A 17,012-nucleotide genomic window follows, 5' to 3' on the forward strand; every position below is an offset into this window, starting at 1 on the left:
CCCCGCCCCTTCCACTCTCACACCACACCCCCTCTCCAGGATCTCCCATGATGCCAGAAACACAAAGTTGCCAAATATGATACCCACAGATTAACAGTTTATCAGCCCTGGTTCCGTTCTCTGGGCAGCGGTGCTCGATCGTTTACCGTGACTTTTAAGACGTTCATGAAACCAAATGAACAGATGCGATGTGTTTGGGTACAGTAAAACATGATCGTGGGAGTGTACACACGCTTCCAATATCTGCCAAAATGGTAGTGAATCGTGTGATCTGCACATAGGCACACTGAGGTGTGGGGGGGGGGTTCCTAGTGCCTGGAAACCCCCCTACAAGCCTGGGGCACTGTATAATTGAGGTGGCTGGACCCTGCTCCCGCTTCACACGGCTCTGCATGAAAAGGGAGAGCTGCGTGCACCTAACAGTAGTGCACGTAGCATTACCCATGTATATTATGGGGACAGGAAGAGTTGGAGAGCAGCCAAGCACTGTCTAATATTATAGCCACGCCCCCATGCATGCTGGTCACACCCATCGGTGGCGTGGTGTGGAAACCCCCCTCTACAAATCCTGCGTTTGACCCTGCTGCACAATTAATTGCATCAGTGTGTACCCAGCTTTACTCTTCTTACAGCTGTGAACTCGTAGGCCGCAGTATTGCACATGCATAAAGTTTTCTCACTACCCCTATTAGCTGCAGAATGACTCGGCCATGCTTACTGAATGGCGGTCCTCGCTGTTATCATGGGCTGTGGGTGGACACTGCTTCCTTCCACTTCTGCAACTGAAAGAAAAGTGAGACAACCGAGAGTATCTAGCCCGGAAACCTGACCCTCTTACTGGTATTTTAAGGTCCAGTGGCCTCTTATTACCAGACAGCTTGATTTATTGCCCATACAAATAGCAGGATGTTTAAATTGTGAAGGAGATAGTTATTGATTTCTTGGGAAACGCATACGCCCTTCTCAGGTGTGCCAAGGGGCCGTTTGAGGGTTACACGCGGCGTATACATAGATTTATACGGGCGGTTTATATGTGTGAAAATCAGTTTTGTATTTATATTTAAACTTTATTATGCATTGCACGGTGCATGATTTGTGTGTAAACAGCTGTACATAGTGTTTCACAACACTTAGTGACCATGGGATCTGGGTTTGCAATGTCTTGTTTGATAAAACTTATGTCAGGCCAGAGGAAGCAATAGCCATTTATTACTTACAGTATATAGCTGACCGCTTCAAGTCAGAAGACTACTAGCATTAAATGACTGAACACACATAGTTCTGCAATTTTTTTTGTAAGACCTATATTTTAATATTGACTCTCTAAGGGCCTGTTCACATCTATCGCTGTTTACGTCTATTAAAAATAGGATGAGTGGTCTTTCTTTGGTATGGGAATAAACTTCACTTACTTTTTTATACGCCCGCTAGGCCTTTAATTCCTAGCTAACACTTGGAATATACTGCATTGTGAATGTTGTATTTATTTATTTTTTTGTTTCCTTGTTTGTTTTTTTTCCTCTTTTCTCTGTTTTTTTTTTTTTTTGTAACATATATATTCTTGGTACTTGATTACTACCAATGACTTGTACTGTGGTGTTTTATATTTACCTGCTGTTACAAATAAAAAGTAAAATATAAATAGTATGAATGATTTATTATGGTCATATGTTCGCATTCTAAAATTATACCATTGCGTTTTTAACGTTTTAGAATACAGAACTACCCAGTTCTTCTGTGTTAATGTGCGCTACCAATGCTATAGATCGGTTTTTGGAGATGCTGTGATTTTTCCAATCCAATTTAAAGGGGCATATTCAATTGTTTGAATATTCCGCCGCGTTAAAACTATTACCGTTATTATGCTAATGGTAAGCTGGATTTTAGCTCGCGGCTCAGTGAGCTGTGAGCTGAAATCCAGCGAGAAAACTACCGTAATAACGTGCGGAGCGCAAGATTTTCGGTGTTTCCGCCGGCAATTGAATATGCCCCATAGTGCTCTTTTTCCCAGTGCATAGGCGTGATTGAGCGCTAAAATATTTTGGCATCATTGTAAAATACTAGATAAATGGAATTTGTTTCACCTGTCAATTAAAAAATCTACTTTGCTACTGGGTGACAGGTTATCATGGCGGTTGCAGACATTACGCGGACTGAACAAAGTCTGTCCGTGCGCTAGAAACCAGTGATGTCATGAAGACCCTTTAAACCCTCATGTATCGGTGATGTAACTGGATCCTAGGGAATTGATTGGCTGCATTTGTGTAAATGTGGGAGGAGCTTCAGCTGTCTGTAGTGCAGAAGTACTTTATGTAATGTTTAAACATAGCTGCATTGGAAAGTCAGGGTAACACTGAACAGTTATTTTACCTTCAGTGGTTCATACCAGAAAACTTTCAGTTCTCAGAGCTAGGTTGAGGTTCTTTCGTTCTGAGTAGTTCGCTTGACGGAGGCTACATCTTACCACTTCCCCCAAAACAAAATGTCATTTTATTTTCACCATTCCATTTACATTGACTTTGTAAATCTTGTGTTTTGCGAATTGATCTCCATTAAAACAGTTTTTTAATAAAGAAAAATTGTCTACGGGAGTTTTAAGATCCGTCCGATTTCGTTTGGACAACTTCAAGAATAGATCTTCTATGTTGTCCATATAAACACTTTATGGATGTTTGTGTTTTACTGTAGATTATAAATATCTTACAATTTACAAAGGGGTTCAATGACTATGTGAAAGAAAGATTGAATGTCCTAAACACAGGTAATAGAATTACTGTAAAGCTGTAGGTGATTGGCAGTTGTGTAGTGAAGGGGTTAACGCCAAGGCTCCCTGGGGTGCCTCAGCGATCTCTCGGGTGCTACAGACAGGGCTGATGGTAACCAAGGCGGGGAACTACTTGGTCATTATTTCGGCTTAGGGGTGCCTTGAAAAAATTATGGAGACCCTAAGGGTGCCTTAAACTGAGAAAGTTTGGGATCCATAGGGTTAACGGATTAAATATGTTTAAGTCGGAACTCTTTCATTTTTGAATTTGAAGTTATTTAGCACATATTGTATGTCACTGCATTTATAGTCATCCCATTTAAAGTTGTAATTACGTGATTTATTGAAATAATTAACAAATTCATACGTATAGACCCACAAACGTCATAAAAAAAATAAAAAAATTCTTAGAGTTTAAAAGTGCCAATCTATCCTTTTTCAAAATCATACTGGTGCGAATTATATGACTGTATGGAATACATTGTGAAAGCGGAGTACGTTGCCGGACACTACGGTGACTCAATGGAATCTGCGGGGTAGATTGATCACACTTTTTAAAAAGGAAAATGGCTGTTTTGTTGATGACAACTAATCGGATTCTATCCAATCATTTTGTAGCACGTGCTAAATAAATAGCTAGAATCTGGTTGCTATGGGCAACGCCTCCACTTTTCCTTTTTAGACGCTATACCCCTAAAAATATTATAAATTTAAATTCTGTATATCCCATTTATTTCCATTTTTACTGGATAACTTAAGCGAATAATGCACACACTTTTTTTTTTTTTTTACTAGCTACGTAATTGATTAGTTCCTGCAATTAATGTCCTCTGCCAATCGCTGTAATTGGGTTTTATTCTTTTGAATTTGTGAAACGGTTGTAGTAGCAACCAAAGGGCGTCCCCTTCTAAACGACCCTCTTTGTAAATAGACTTTTATGACATCGTGGTATGACCCCTTGTTTCTATTATGTTCCTGACAGACGTGGGCTGTGAAACGCGCAGAGCATTCTATAGGGAGTGCTTTTATGGTATCCCGCCTTGTGTTTGGGAAAGGCGATGCTCAGTATTCGAATATGGGGATATGACTGTTGTCCTGTTTTATTGGTGTCACAATCTGAGCAAAGTCTGAGGTAGATATTTGTGTTTGCTGCCGTCTGGCAGCCTGTAGTGAATGACACAGATCCGCTGTTTAATGGCCTCCTTGTCTCCTACTCTGAATGCCCATAAACATGGGGAAGCCTTTAACAAGTGTTGGGACACACAGACAGAAGCCTTTACAGCCTCTCCTTTTCTGTGCCCATGTATCTTCTCATTCCCTTATGTCAAAGACTTAGTTATTTCTGCTTTTTAGCATTTTATTCATATTGCCATTGTTAAATTTGCTGCTTATTAATAGATTCCAGAGTGACCCGTTCCGCCAGGGTCACATTATCCCTCTGTTTTATGTCCCACAAATTTCCCAACTGACGTAACGAAGAATTTTCCACCAACTTTTTATGCCGATCGATTTTTTTTTTTTTTTTTTTTTTTTTACATGCGATCGATGTTCCGATCGCTCGGTCCTTGGACTGCATACACACTAGCCTTGTTTTAGACGATAAAGGGAAGAGCGGACGTCCCGTTAGCAACTTTTTACAGCCATGTTGTCGTGAGCAATAATTTTAATTTCGTACACACTGAAGCAACATTTGTCGTGGATCTGTCGGAAGTTTATACACACTACACAACGGAAACGAAATTGAAACGAAAATATTTAACAGTACGACCAACCAAATGAGGCGACAATCGTCCATTTGGGCAGACTTTCGACCATCGTGTCACTGCACACACTGACCCGACTTTTGAACGAGCGGTATGTCAGCCGATTATTGGACAAAAACCCTGTAGTGTGTACCTAGCTTAACAGAGACTTAATCATTAACCTTAGATAAAACCTTGGCTAAATTTAACCAATGCCATGCAGAGGGTACATTTATTTCCTTTTTTGTTTTATTTGGCAAAGTAACCTTTAGCGTGGGGTGCACGGGCGGCTTTGTAAGCCAATTCTGATGTGTTGTGAGCAATCGTTTCTACTTATAACAGGATTTAGTTCCTTCTTAATGAATGGTTAAACATTTAAGCAATAACTTGAGCAGAGAGAATAACTATTTATATTATCCACTTAGTAATTGTGAGTTATTGTTCAAAAATAAGTTTATTCAGACGTCTTTCTTTAGAATAATGCAGAAATCTTGGGCTGTTGCAACAATTTGCTGACCTAAGATGACCCTTTATATAAAGGTTTTGTGGCCTGTCTATTTAGTACATACTGGAGCGATAAAATTCAATGAAGGGGATACTAGTTTTGAGTGAAATACTTTAAGGAATTGATTATTAAAAGTACACATTGTTGGGCTAAGGCGGAGTTGGGTGGGCGCCTGCTTGTTTAGCATAAAATCCGCATTTCGGTTCAGCGCCTGTGCACAAAGAAAGTGGTACGCTTACAGGAGTATGTGCACTTGTTAGGAACGAACGATTGCGCCTCAAGTTTTGGAGATGTGGAAGGTCGGACGCCCCTTAGGGCGATACAGTAAGAGTGGGTGCGTTTTTCGCTATCAAAACAAACGTTTAAAACTTTTCTTGTGCTTATGACCTGGTTGAGTGCAAGTGTATTTGTTGTATGCCGGCCTACTGATACAACACTGTATCGTGGTGAAAAGTGCATTGATGAGCTGTAACCAATATCAGCCAATCAGATGTCTGTTTTTGCCAGACTAGTATAGTTCATATAATGAAAGCCAATATGTGATTGGTTGATACAGGTCATGTGCTTTGCTCGCGCCATCTTGTAGTTCTACTATTTCTAAAGTCAGACACAGAGAGGGAGAATATTAACCATATAAGCTCCTTTATATATTGTCCTTCCCTGCCCCTTATCTAACTCTGATATCAGTGTGATGGTAACATAGGTAATATTTCATATACTTTAAATGAAATACCATTAAAACTTATTTCTTTTCCATTCCTCTTCTTTCCAGTCTTACTTCGTTTCCGACTATGATCCAACCATTGAGGATTCGTATACAAAGATATGTGGCATCGACGGGAAGCAGACGCGATTGGACAGTGAGTAGATCTGTTTTCAATCACTTATTTTCCTTGCAGGGAATTTGTCCAGATGTCCGGTTTGTTTGGAGAACATTGAAGGGTTTTGACGCTTGATAAACTTTCTTAACACACTTCTAATTATTTGGATGGGGTTCCCAGAAACATAAAATGCTCAGATGTCGTAGTACATTTATTTTGGTTCTAGTAAACGCCAGGTTCAGGTATGATAAGGAGAGGACGTTATTTGTCAATCTCCTAGATCAGTGTTGGCTAACCTGTGACACTCCAGGTGTTGTGAAACTACAAGTCCCAGCATGCTTTTGCCAATATATAGCAGCTTATTGCTGGAAGGGTATGCTGGGACTTGTAGTTTCACAAACACCTGGAGTGTCACAGGTTAGCCAACACTGATCTAGATGCACGGGCGTGATCTAAAGACGGTGGGTGCCAACACAACATTACATGGGCAGTGTTGAGCACCAGAGGTCTAGCATTTCAAAGATGAGGGGTTTTGGGTATAAGTAAGGATCCGAGCCACTTAAATAAATGGGAGCATTTGTCCTCGGGCCACCAGGACAGGGGGACAACTTTCGATGAAGCCTGGATAGGCGAGCACTTAAAAGCGTTTGTTTTGTAGAAGAGTCTCCTCCATGTTTTTTTTTGACCAAATTGACTCTGTTTTTATTTATTGTATTCAACCAAGGAGATCTCAGAGGTCAACCCTGACTTAATAATCTTTATGCCAGGCCTCACATTAGCCCAACGTTCAGCACAAAGATTAAATGCTAGACCTAACCTTTGCCCACTCCCTAATCCTGTAAATCTGGCTCATGGTGTAAATCTATCCTGGGTCTTTTACAGAACTTTGATTTTCTCCATGAACTTTAAAATCTAAGAAATCCTCAGTCTGCGTATTCTGAACCAATAGAAATATAACTAATTTTTTTCATGTATTTCGGGATATCATTGCAAGTTACCAGCCGTACCCTGGACCCACTAAGGTCTACTGACCCTGATATATAACATATAATTAAAATTGTTACAAGTATCTGTATATTACACACTGCCTTATGTTCTCTAACTATTAATATCTGCTATTGACTATTTAAGGTTTTTAGTAACTCCCATAAGTGTCCTTCAACTGGTTGCAATAGAGACTATGGTATACATAGAAAAACATTCTTATCACAAGTATCTCAATATTCTCTTCAATACTTTGCTTGTTACTAATATATTGGGTAGCATTGCGGTTAGCATTGCTGGCTTGCAGTGCGGGAATCTTTGGTTCAACTCCACGTAGCGGCCTCATCAGAGTGGAGTTTGTATGTACTCTGTGTTCATATGGTTTATTTAGGATGTTCTTGTTTCTTCCCGTCGTCCAAACACATACTGGTAGGTTCAAATTGGCCTCTAATTTAAGTGGATCTAGGAAAATTGATTGTAAGCTCAGTGGGGCAAGGTCTCTTTTATGTATAAACTAAGTTCTCTGATGAAAGAGCACGACGGAATAGGTTGGCATTATGGAAATTAAGACCACTGATGACTTTAATTCCACAAGCATTGTCATACAGGTTGCTTTTAGTATCTGTTTTATGCAAGTCAACTTGATTGTATGTAGCTTGCCGCTCTGTTATCACCCTCAGTTTTGGTGTAGCAAATAGCCGATCGAAGTCACCAACCAACCTGATTGTTCTTTCCTGAGTCATTTTAGCCACTGAGGCTAATTGCAATATAATATATATTTGTCAGCGTGTTCAATTGTCAAATATGTAATTAATCAGTATGGGCAGCACGGTGGCTCAGTGGTTAGCACTTCTGCCTCACACCACTGGGGTCATGAGTTCAATTCCCGACCATGACCTTATCTGTGTGGAGTTTGTATGTTCTCCCTGTGTTTGCATGGGTTTCCTCCGGGTGCTCCGGTTTCCTCCGACACGCCAAAAACATACTGGTAGGTTAATTGGCTGCTATCAAAACTGACCCTAGTATGTCTCTGTGTCTCTGTGTGTGTGTGTGTGTGTGTGTGTGTGTGTGTTAGAGAATTTGGACTGTAAGCTCCAATGGGGCAGGGACTGATGTGAATGAGTTCTCTGTACAGCGCTGCGGAATTGGGGGCGCTATATTAATGGCGATGATGATGAATAAGTGCAGTCTGATTAAAAAATATATAAAATAATTAAGCTTGTGCTTGTGGGTTATTTATTGTTTATTATTCATATAGCCCCAATCGTATTATGCAGCCGCTGTACCTCACCTACAATGAGTATTTGTAGATAATCCACCCACACATCTATCTGGCAGTTCTGTAATGGATCATTCGAGGCAGGAAAAATTTTGGGCGTGTGCGAGAGCAGTGATTGGACCACTGCCCAGCCGGCAGCGTATAAAGCGGACACACGGTGCTGTGCTAGAATCCACCTATCCCATAGCCAACTTTTGGTTAGCTGACTGGTGTGGAACTACAAGTCTCAGCATGCCTTGAGAGCCACAGGTTTCCTACCTCTGCTCTAGGTAGCTAGATAACAATGTCTCCCATGTTACACCACTGCAGGCATTTGTTTTTATTTAAATTAAAAACTGTGCCCCAGGGAGAGGGGTGATGAAAGGGTCTCGTACTACATGCCTACAGGCAGCAGAGATTTCAGGGAATAAAGGTGAGGTCTCCGGGGTGTGGGGTGCTGGAAGGACCCGGGGGAGGTTCCCTGGAATCTTTGGAATTTGACTTAATGGTCTTTGCAAATAAGTTTCAAGGAATCCAGATAACGAGAAATTCCCAACCTCAGGGGAGAGCTTAAGCTGAACAGTTTGTAACTGCTCCCTTGTAAAGCAGTTTGTTTTGCACAATAAAGACAATAAGTTCACCTAATCTAGTGATTTATGTTTATACCTCTGAGATGCATCATCATCATCATCATCACCATCATTTATTTATATAGCGCCACTAATTCCGCAGCGCTGTACAGAGAACTCGCTCACATCTGTCATTAAGCCCATTGGGGCTTACAGTCTAAATTCCCTAACATACACACAGACCAGGGTCCATTTGTTAGCGCTGTAAGGCAGAAGTGCTGACCACTGAGCCACCAGGATGTACGTGGTGCTCCTCTTACCTCCCCCACAATCTTAAATATATAAATATTAGAAGTCTAAAGAACTGACTGTTTCTGCATTAATTCATTTAATTGAGCACGTATTTGTATATTCTTACTTCTTCCTTCTTCCTTCTTTCTTTTTTCTTTTTTTCATGACTTATAACAGGCCTGGTCAACCCGTGGCTCTCCAGATGTTGTAGAACTACAAGTCCCAGCATGCCCTGACAGCTATCTACTGACAAAGCATGCTGGGACTTGTAGTTTCACAACGCCTGGAGAGCCACAGGCTGGCCAGACCTGGCCTAAATATTCAATAACCAAACAGTTGTCACGTTCAAGATTTCAACAGGGTGTGTGGGGTAAAGGAAGAAGTCTTATAACACTAACTAGTATATGACTTTTCTCTCATTAGTTCTGGACACGGCCGGACAAGAGGAGTTTGGAGCAATGAGAGAGCAATACATGCGGACAGGAGAAGGCTTCCTGCTGATATATGCCATCAATGACCGAGGAAGGTATGTTAGGGCAAAGCCTCTAGGCCTGTTTTGAGCTTTTCTCCATAATAAAGACAGTCTACGGGGGCAGGAAATTTAAGGGTTAAAAAAATCTTCTCCTTTCTGGATAAATAATATTATTGCTGTATTTGATTAAATTCAGATTAGAATCGTGCATCTGGCTACATTTCCAACCAAAATATTAACTAAAACCGCCTAATATCACTTTTGGCTCCAATAATAAACGCTATAAAATCACCGTATACACTCTGATCCCAACCCGTTTAAATGGACGGAAGCTTTAATTTAATTGCATTACAACCAAAGACCAACTTGACACACTTGTTCTTTGTTCAGTGTATCTGTGGACAAATCAATATGCCCACGTTGCATCTATTCTACAGTTCCACTATGTCTATAGAAACTGCACTGCACAAACTCTAATGCTAACGTGAATTAGGATTACGCTTCACCCATTGGCTGAGAGAAGCAGACGCTATAAAAGACACTCAACTACGTCCAGTACTCCTAGCAAAAAAAGGCAGCGTTCAAAGAAAGCGAGACCTAAAAACGGTTCTATAAACGTTTATTTGTGATCCGTTTTTCATCTAGTTTTTAGGTTGGCGACCTAGGTGCAGTCGGGATTTAAATCGCTACCGTGCAGACAAGACCTAATGATCTTTAGATGCTGTCTACCCAGTGCTGTAGGATAATGTATACTGTCTAAATGCAGTGAATACTTTTGTCCGACTCTGCTAGAGCATCCCCCCCCCCCCACGTTACATTAGTAGAACCCTCCCCTGTCTTAATATTTGATAGTTGATGTTACTGAGAGGAAATTAGACTTGGCGTCTGTAATGTCTGGAATCTTTAAATAGCCCGACGCTAGCATCTATTGGCAATAATTAGCTGCACGGCGTAATAACAGGCAGGATTGAGAATGCGGTTACATGTCCTGTGTTTTATTAAGGCTTTTATGATCAAATTACAGATTTACAGGATGATCTTGTAATGGAACCCATGCCTATCTAAAATCAGAAGGATTTAATGTCCCAATTTACTGGATTACATACAATTGGATCATGGTCTTATTTCGGTTTCCCCAGGCAGCTGTGTGGTCAGGGATGCAGCGATATGAGGAGGCAGCTATCTGGGAGTGAGGCTACAGGCCCTACAGACAGCAGACGCTGGTCCTCTTCTTCCTTAGTGACAGGAAGTCCATTGTGCATAGGGATAAAAGGTCCCTTCCGTATTGAAAGCTTAACTCTAATAGCTTCTCTTCTGATGAGCTCTTATAACCTTTGCGTGTGTATGTGTGTGTGTATATATATATATATATATATATATATATATATATATATATATATATATATATATATATATATATATATATATATAATCGCCATTTATTTATATAGCGCCACTGATTCCGCAGCGCTGTACAGAGAACTCGCTCACATCAGTCCCTGCCCCATTGGAGCTTACAGTCTAAATTCCATAACATACACATACACAGACTAGGGTCAATTTTGATAAGGCCATGGTCTGGAATCAAACTCATGACCCCAGTGCTGTCAAGCAGAAGTGCTAACCACTGAGCCACCGTGCTGCCCCACAAGATCCAAATTTTATCCCCTACCCAGTGAATGCAAGGAGAGGATGACTGATTATAAAGGAAGTCTGCTACAATATCACTGTAATATAAGAACAACTATAATATCTTTATTACTGAAAACAGTTATCTAATATTAAGTTACTTGCTACTTAAACAAGTACATATGTTTTCTCTATGACAAAACGCGGCTGGGATGGCTATGTAGCGCGCTATGAATAAGCCCCTTTGACTGGCAGATTCCGGTGGGCTTGTTATAATAATGAGAACTGCCCACCCCCGATTATTAAGATGTTCATGTATATAATTCAATATAAAGAGGAATTAATTGCGTTCTTTTCTTCCAGCTTCAACGAGATCAGCAAGTTTCACACACAAATTCTACGTGTCAAGGACAGAGACGAGTTCCCTATGATTCTGGTTGGCAATAAGGCAGATTTGGATCTCCAGAGACAGGTGAGAACTCTTCCACATTTGAATTCAAACGAAAAGAGAATCATTGAAGATTTGGCAGGTCCTCCCGTCTATGCGCCATTAAACGCTCTGCCGTCCGGCATCAAAATGTTCCAGAACAGAATGTTTAACTTGCTCTATGAAAGGACCGCTAATTCTGTAAATGCTGCATTATATAAAATATCTACTAAAACAGTCCCAAATATATACATGTATGGGAAATCCACTCTCTACAAAGACTAGAAATCTGAGAATCTTGCAGACAATCGCCAAGTAGAATAATGTCTGGTATAGGGTATAGTCTAAAGTAGGATGGGAGATTTTTAAATGTAATTAAGTATATTATAGGCCTGGTGCGCCAAACTGTGGAAAAACCCTTTGTCTGAAAGCCCCACATCCCAAACACTTTTTTTTTTTTTTTTTTACTTGTATGTAAAAGTTTCCATACCTTGCCACAACATTTAATGTCTGACAATGTATGTACATTTTGCTCTATGGAAAATGATTGGTCTGTTTAGACAATGAAAAAAACTGCAGTGTTGGGTTAGACACAGGAAGTCTGGTGTGCACTTGAAAAACCTTCCCCCCTACTATCATAGAACATCATCTAAAAAGATTTTCAAGATAAACCTAAGATTCTAAGGGGTATATTTACTAAACTGTGAGTTTTCTACAGTAGATTATTGCCATGTTACAAAGACACCGTACATGCATCCCAAGGGACCGCTGTATGTCCAAAAATATAGTAAAATATATTTAACGTATTCGTAGCTCTTCTATATAAAGCATGTATTTAAGGTTTAGTGGCTATTTAAGGGCACGACATGCTAGCCAGCTAAATATTGCCGAAGTTTGTAGCTTGTGTTTACCGAACTATTGATAGAACATCAAATTGACACATCTTTGATTCTGTCATAGTACAGTAAGTTTTTACATAGATCAACATGACTTTTTGTATCGTATAAACGTATTTCAGGTTTCTAAAGTCCCTTTTTAATTCCAAAAGTGATTTAACACTAGATAAACACAACATGTAATGATTAAGAAGAATCCCTACAACAAGGAAGGTTAGGGAGATTTTTAAGCTAAACGTAGTAGGCACCGTATGCAAATAAAATGGACTTCAGACAAGAGCATCCTATTGGCACTGAGGAGTCCAGACAAGGACCAAACAGTCTGTCTGTAGGCACCTGTGTCCAGCTCTAATACTGGAAAAAATTATTAATTTAAGCAGCTGCAATGTAAATAGAATCATCCAGACTCCTACTCTTCTTTTAATGAACAATTAGTTGTCTTAATTTATTTATTCTTATTTTTAAATGGTGATGGCTGCACAGGTTAAACATAAATATATATCAGCTAATGAGACCCCAAAATCTGTACTGAAGGTAGTACCTACTGCTAGCATGCGAAATAACTTGTACTGATTTTTGTTTGCAAGGCGGCCCGATGTTTAGGCTTTGCCGTAGCAGGATGTATGTTTCATCCAATTGAAAAGTGCTACGGAATCTGCTGGCGCTATATAAATAAATGATGATGCATCATGTCTGCTATATGTAAAGTATTTATATATGAAAAATAATTCGGGGAACAGCAATGTGGGAAGCCCCCCTCCTTCCGCTGCACTTGCTCCATTTATCTATTTGACTAAATATTATTTTGCCAGTTTCATGGTAAGGAAACAAACTGAGGAACACTTTCTTTTGTTAGCTTGGACACTGGAGATGACCAGTATTTTGCTTTTCTCTTCTTAAATAGGTTACCAAAGAGGAGGCTCTAAGCTTCGCTCGGGAAAATCGGATCCCGTATATGGAGGCTTCGGCGAAGATCAGATTAAATGTAGATGAATCTTTCCACGAGCTTGTCAGAGCAATCAGGTAACATGTCAGCAGGGTGGATTATAATGGGGGGGGGGGGGGGGCAGCTATTTCTAAGGGGTCTCAAAGGTTACCACAACCATTTTTTTTTTTTTTTGTATCTTTATTTAAAAAAAAATATATTAATATAATAGTTTAAAGTATGTGACACAAGATTAGGGCGTTGGGTGATCTAAAACTGAAAGTGTAAAGTGTACAGAAATTTAGGAAGTGAGGAGAACGTAATGAGATGTTCTCCCGTTTTGTAATGACTGGAGCTCCGCAAAGCAGAACATGTTTGCACAGTTTTCTGCTCCACCCTCTCGCTGAGCACCACACCCGACGTTACCTCAGAACTATGACCCCACAGGACACAGCTGAGGATTGCTTTAACCCTCTGTGCTAAGGAGCACCGCAGAGACTCCAGCAGCGAGTGGGTTAAGTAAGCCTTCATTTTAATCTATTTAGTACAACTGACTTTAAAACATCCCCCGTTCACTTCAAAGCGCTGCCAGTTCCGGTTATTCAGTCACGGTTATTCTATATTTTCATAAACACCTTTTTGTATAAAATCTCTTTGTGTCCGTAGAAATGATGTGTATTTTATTGATAGAAGCGTGTCACAAAGTGCATCCATCATCTGTACAGAACGGAAGTGGGGACGTTACCGGGAAACGGACAAGTGTAGGCAATGTCGCCGGTTTCTAGCGCATTGGTTGGCTGCGTTCTCTTAACATATATACATGTGTTCCCCTACAAAATGGCTTCCTGCAGTGTGCATACGCTTCACTTTAGTTAATTTTTTTAATGGGAGTGTCATCTTTTCTTGATTTGTACTTAACACGAAGTTACTGCTTCTTCCATACTGTTTGTTTGCAAAGAGCCAGTAATATGCTCCTTGTCCTTGGTCCTCTGCTGTATGATACCGTCCTTGCTGTGTAGAGGAGTTGGTTACTGGCGCATCTTTCACAAATTTACAAATTTTTCCTTTTTCATCATCTTCTTTTGTAGAAAATTTCAAGAGTCTGAGAGCCCACCCACCCCTGCTGTTAACCCCAAGAAGAAAGAGTCTAAAAGCTGCCCCTGTGTGATCCTGTAACCCCACGTCGTGCGATGCCCAGATGGCCAGAACAGAGACACAATAATAGTAATGGGGGAGGTGGTTGCCTTGACCACTCATAGAAAACCAGGCCTTGTTCCTGCCACCAGGCTGTGCTTGAATGGTCCGACCCTGCAGACACCTTGACGTGACATTCACACATCACATGATCTCCCCGCTGATACAGCCCACCACCATGGGGGACACATCTGAAGGCCGAACCAAAAAACCCCTGTGCTTCATTCTACTACAAGGAAATGCAGTTTGCACACACTCCTTCCATCTGTGCCAATGCTACATTATTATGATTATTTTTTTGTATGCTGGGATCTGCATGTAAATATATATTCTGTATATATATTTTATATATATTTTATGTTCTCTTATTTTAGTATTCCATGTGCTTATACGTATGTATTGAGCATGCATCCTGGTGAGACTATTCTTGGGGATCATCATGTATATCAGAAACACACGTCTCTCCCTGCTCCCATGAACGGGGGGGGTACTAGGATGGGTCCTCTCTCCTTTACATAGCAGTGTATCTACAACACTACATGATGGCGCACTAGGCTAGATTGTCTTACCAGGCCGTGTATGGTCCTGCTCTGGGCCGTGTTTCCATACAGACGTTCTGTTTACTATAGGATCTCTTGGGGGGGGCGGGGGGAGCGGAGCTGTCGCTCATTCATCTGCCGTACACTACATTAGCCAGAAAATCGATGGAATACCCATTTTTTTTCCAATGTGTTTTTATAGTGAACAAGTGATCGTAACATGTAAGAGGATATAGTTAAAGTATCATGATGTACGTTTGTTTTAAAGGAAGTAGCCGTTGTGAGGGGATGAACCAGTATTGATTAGAAAGCAACTGCGGATTACGAAGTATCTTCTATGGCGTTCTGTGGCTTGTTGGTTCAGACCACGCAATGCTTCCCTCGTGGAAAGAGTGTATTTCAGAATCCTCTATCCAAACCATAGCTCACGGGGTATTTGCACCAACCATCACGGATTCCAGTAGGATTCATATCTTCAAACACTATTTTATCTGGTAACCTAATACTGATTGTTAGGGATTCAGAACATGTGTATCTTTGGGGCTTCTATAAAGAACACTAACTTGGGGGGGCGGGGGGATTTAAAAAAAACAAAAACAAGACCTTGCTCAGCCGTATAGGAACAATTTCAATGTCTGACTATCTTTCCTTTTAATGATACTTTTTACACAAATATTTGCGAATGTTACTGCTATAATTGCTGCCCCTTTTTTTTTTTTTTTTTTTTTTTTTTTTTTTTAAACAATGCATGATGTACCAGACCTAACGACCACGGCTTATTGAAGTCACTATGTGAATCTCCAAAGATATTTGCATCCTGAGATATGAAGCAACAGTAATTCCTGATTTATGTATTGCTATCTGAACTTGCTATACTTGGAACATTATTTTTCAGATGCTGGCTTCCTCTATCGCAGACTTTTGCAACAATTTAAAGAGCTGTCCTTCTTTTTTTTTTTTTTTTTAAAGACGGAGCTACGCAGCAGAGATTGGTGAAAACGTGACCATAATCTCTAGCTGTCTTTCACCAACCCATGTTTCCTAGTTAACTGCTTGATACATTTACCCCCAAGAGTCAGTTTCCAGCGGGTTTGAAAAGTGGAGATGTTGCCTATGGCAACCAATCAGATTCTAGTTATCATTTTGTAGAACGTACTAAATTACTAGAATCTGGTTGCTATAGGCGACATCTCCACTTTTCAAACCTGCCGCAAACTCTCAGCGTGATACGTTTCTTGATTGATTCAGAAAAAGACGGGGGAGTAGAAACAGGTTCATTTTTTTTAAATTAATTACTGAAATCCGTGTTTTTACTACACCAGGTTGTAAATCAAAGGTCCTTTTAAAATGTTCTATCCCTGAAGGCTGTTTGGCCCAGCCAGTCCCTGCACAAGGCCGTCGTCTTATGTTTGAATTTAATTGTTTGTCTCTGGTGGTACATTGCGTAGCCCCAGCTACGCCAGGTGGATTTGTGCGGTAACAATGTCTGTACTCTAGTATCACAGCTTTTAAGTCTATATAAAAAAAAAAGTAAAAAATAAGACCATCTTCTACATATATGTATTGAGCCAAAAAAAATCACAATTTTATTTACGTATCCTTGTCTTTTAAAACGTTCATTAAAGTAATGATGTTTTAACATTGCTGTGTGTTTACCATGTTACATTCTGTATTGTCAGGACCTGTTGGGTGCTGGTCATATCTAACTCTAATAAATATGTAGGGTCTGGTTCATTAAGGAAAGTAAGGCAAAAAAAAAAAAAGAGAGTAAGATTTTTCTCCTGGACAAACCATGTTACAATGCAAGGGGTTCAAATAAGTTTATTATTTTGCACATAAGATAAATACTGACTGTTTTTCCATCTAGCACACAAATACTAGATAGCTCTATTTTTACACTGGAATTTAAAGTTGATCTAGGACATGCCCTACCCAGGGGCGGTGCAAGGGTTCTCGGCGCCCTAGGCAAGCCGCCCCCGCCCGCGCCCCCCGAACA

General features: G+C 40.3%; 1 protein-coding gene across 1 annotated transcript in view; it reads left to right on the top strand.

Annotated features, from left to right (window-relative positions):
- LOC142107737 (ras-related protein R-Ras2-like) overlaps positions 1–15,736 on the top strand; it is a 35,750-nt gene extending 20,014 nt beyond the window's left edge. The window contains exons 2-6 of the mRNA XM_075191328.1: positions 5,784–5,871; positions 9,358–9,460; positions 11,399–11,507; positions 13,263–13,381; positions 14,372–15,736. Coding sequence (XP_075047429.1) covers positions 5,784–5,871; positions 9,358–9,460; positions 11,399–11,507; positions 13,263–13,381; positions 14,372–14,459 — 507 coding nt within the window. The 3' untranslated portion in view covers positions 14,460–15,736. The remainder of the gene's footprint in view (positions 1–5,783; positions 5,872–9,357; positions 9,461–11,398; positions 11,508–13,262; positions 13,382–14,371) is intronic.
- The last annotated feature ends 1,276 nt before the right edge of the window (positions 15,737–17,012 follow it).

The sequence above is a fragment of the Mixophyes fleayi genome, chromosome 11 (genome assembly GCF_038048845.1).
Source record: "Mixophyes fleayi isolate aMixFle1 chromosome 11, aMixFle1.hap1, whole genome shotgun sequence".
NCBI classification, from domain to species: Eukaryota; Metazoa; Chordata; class Amphibia; order Anura; family Limnodynastidae; genus Mixophyes; species Mixophyes fleayi.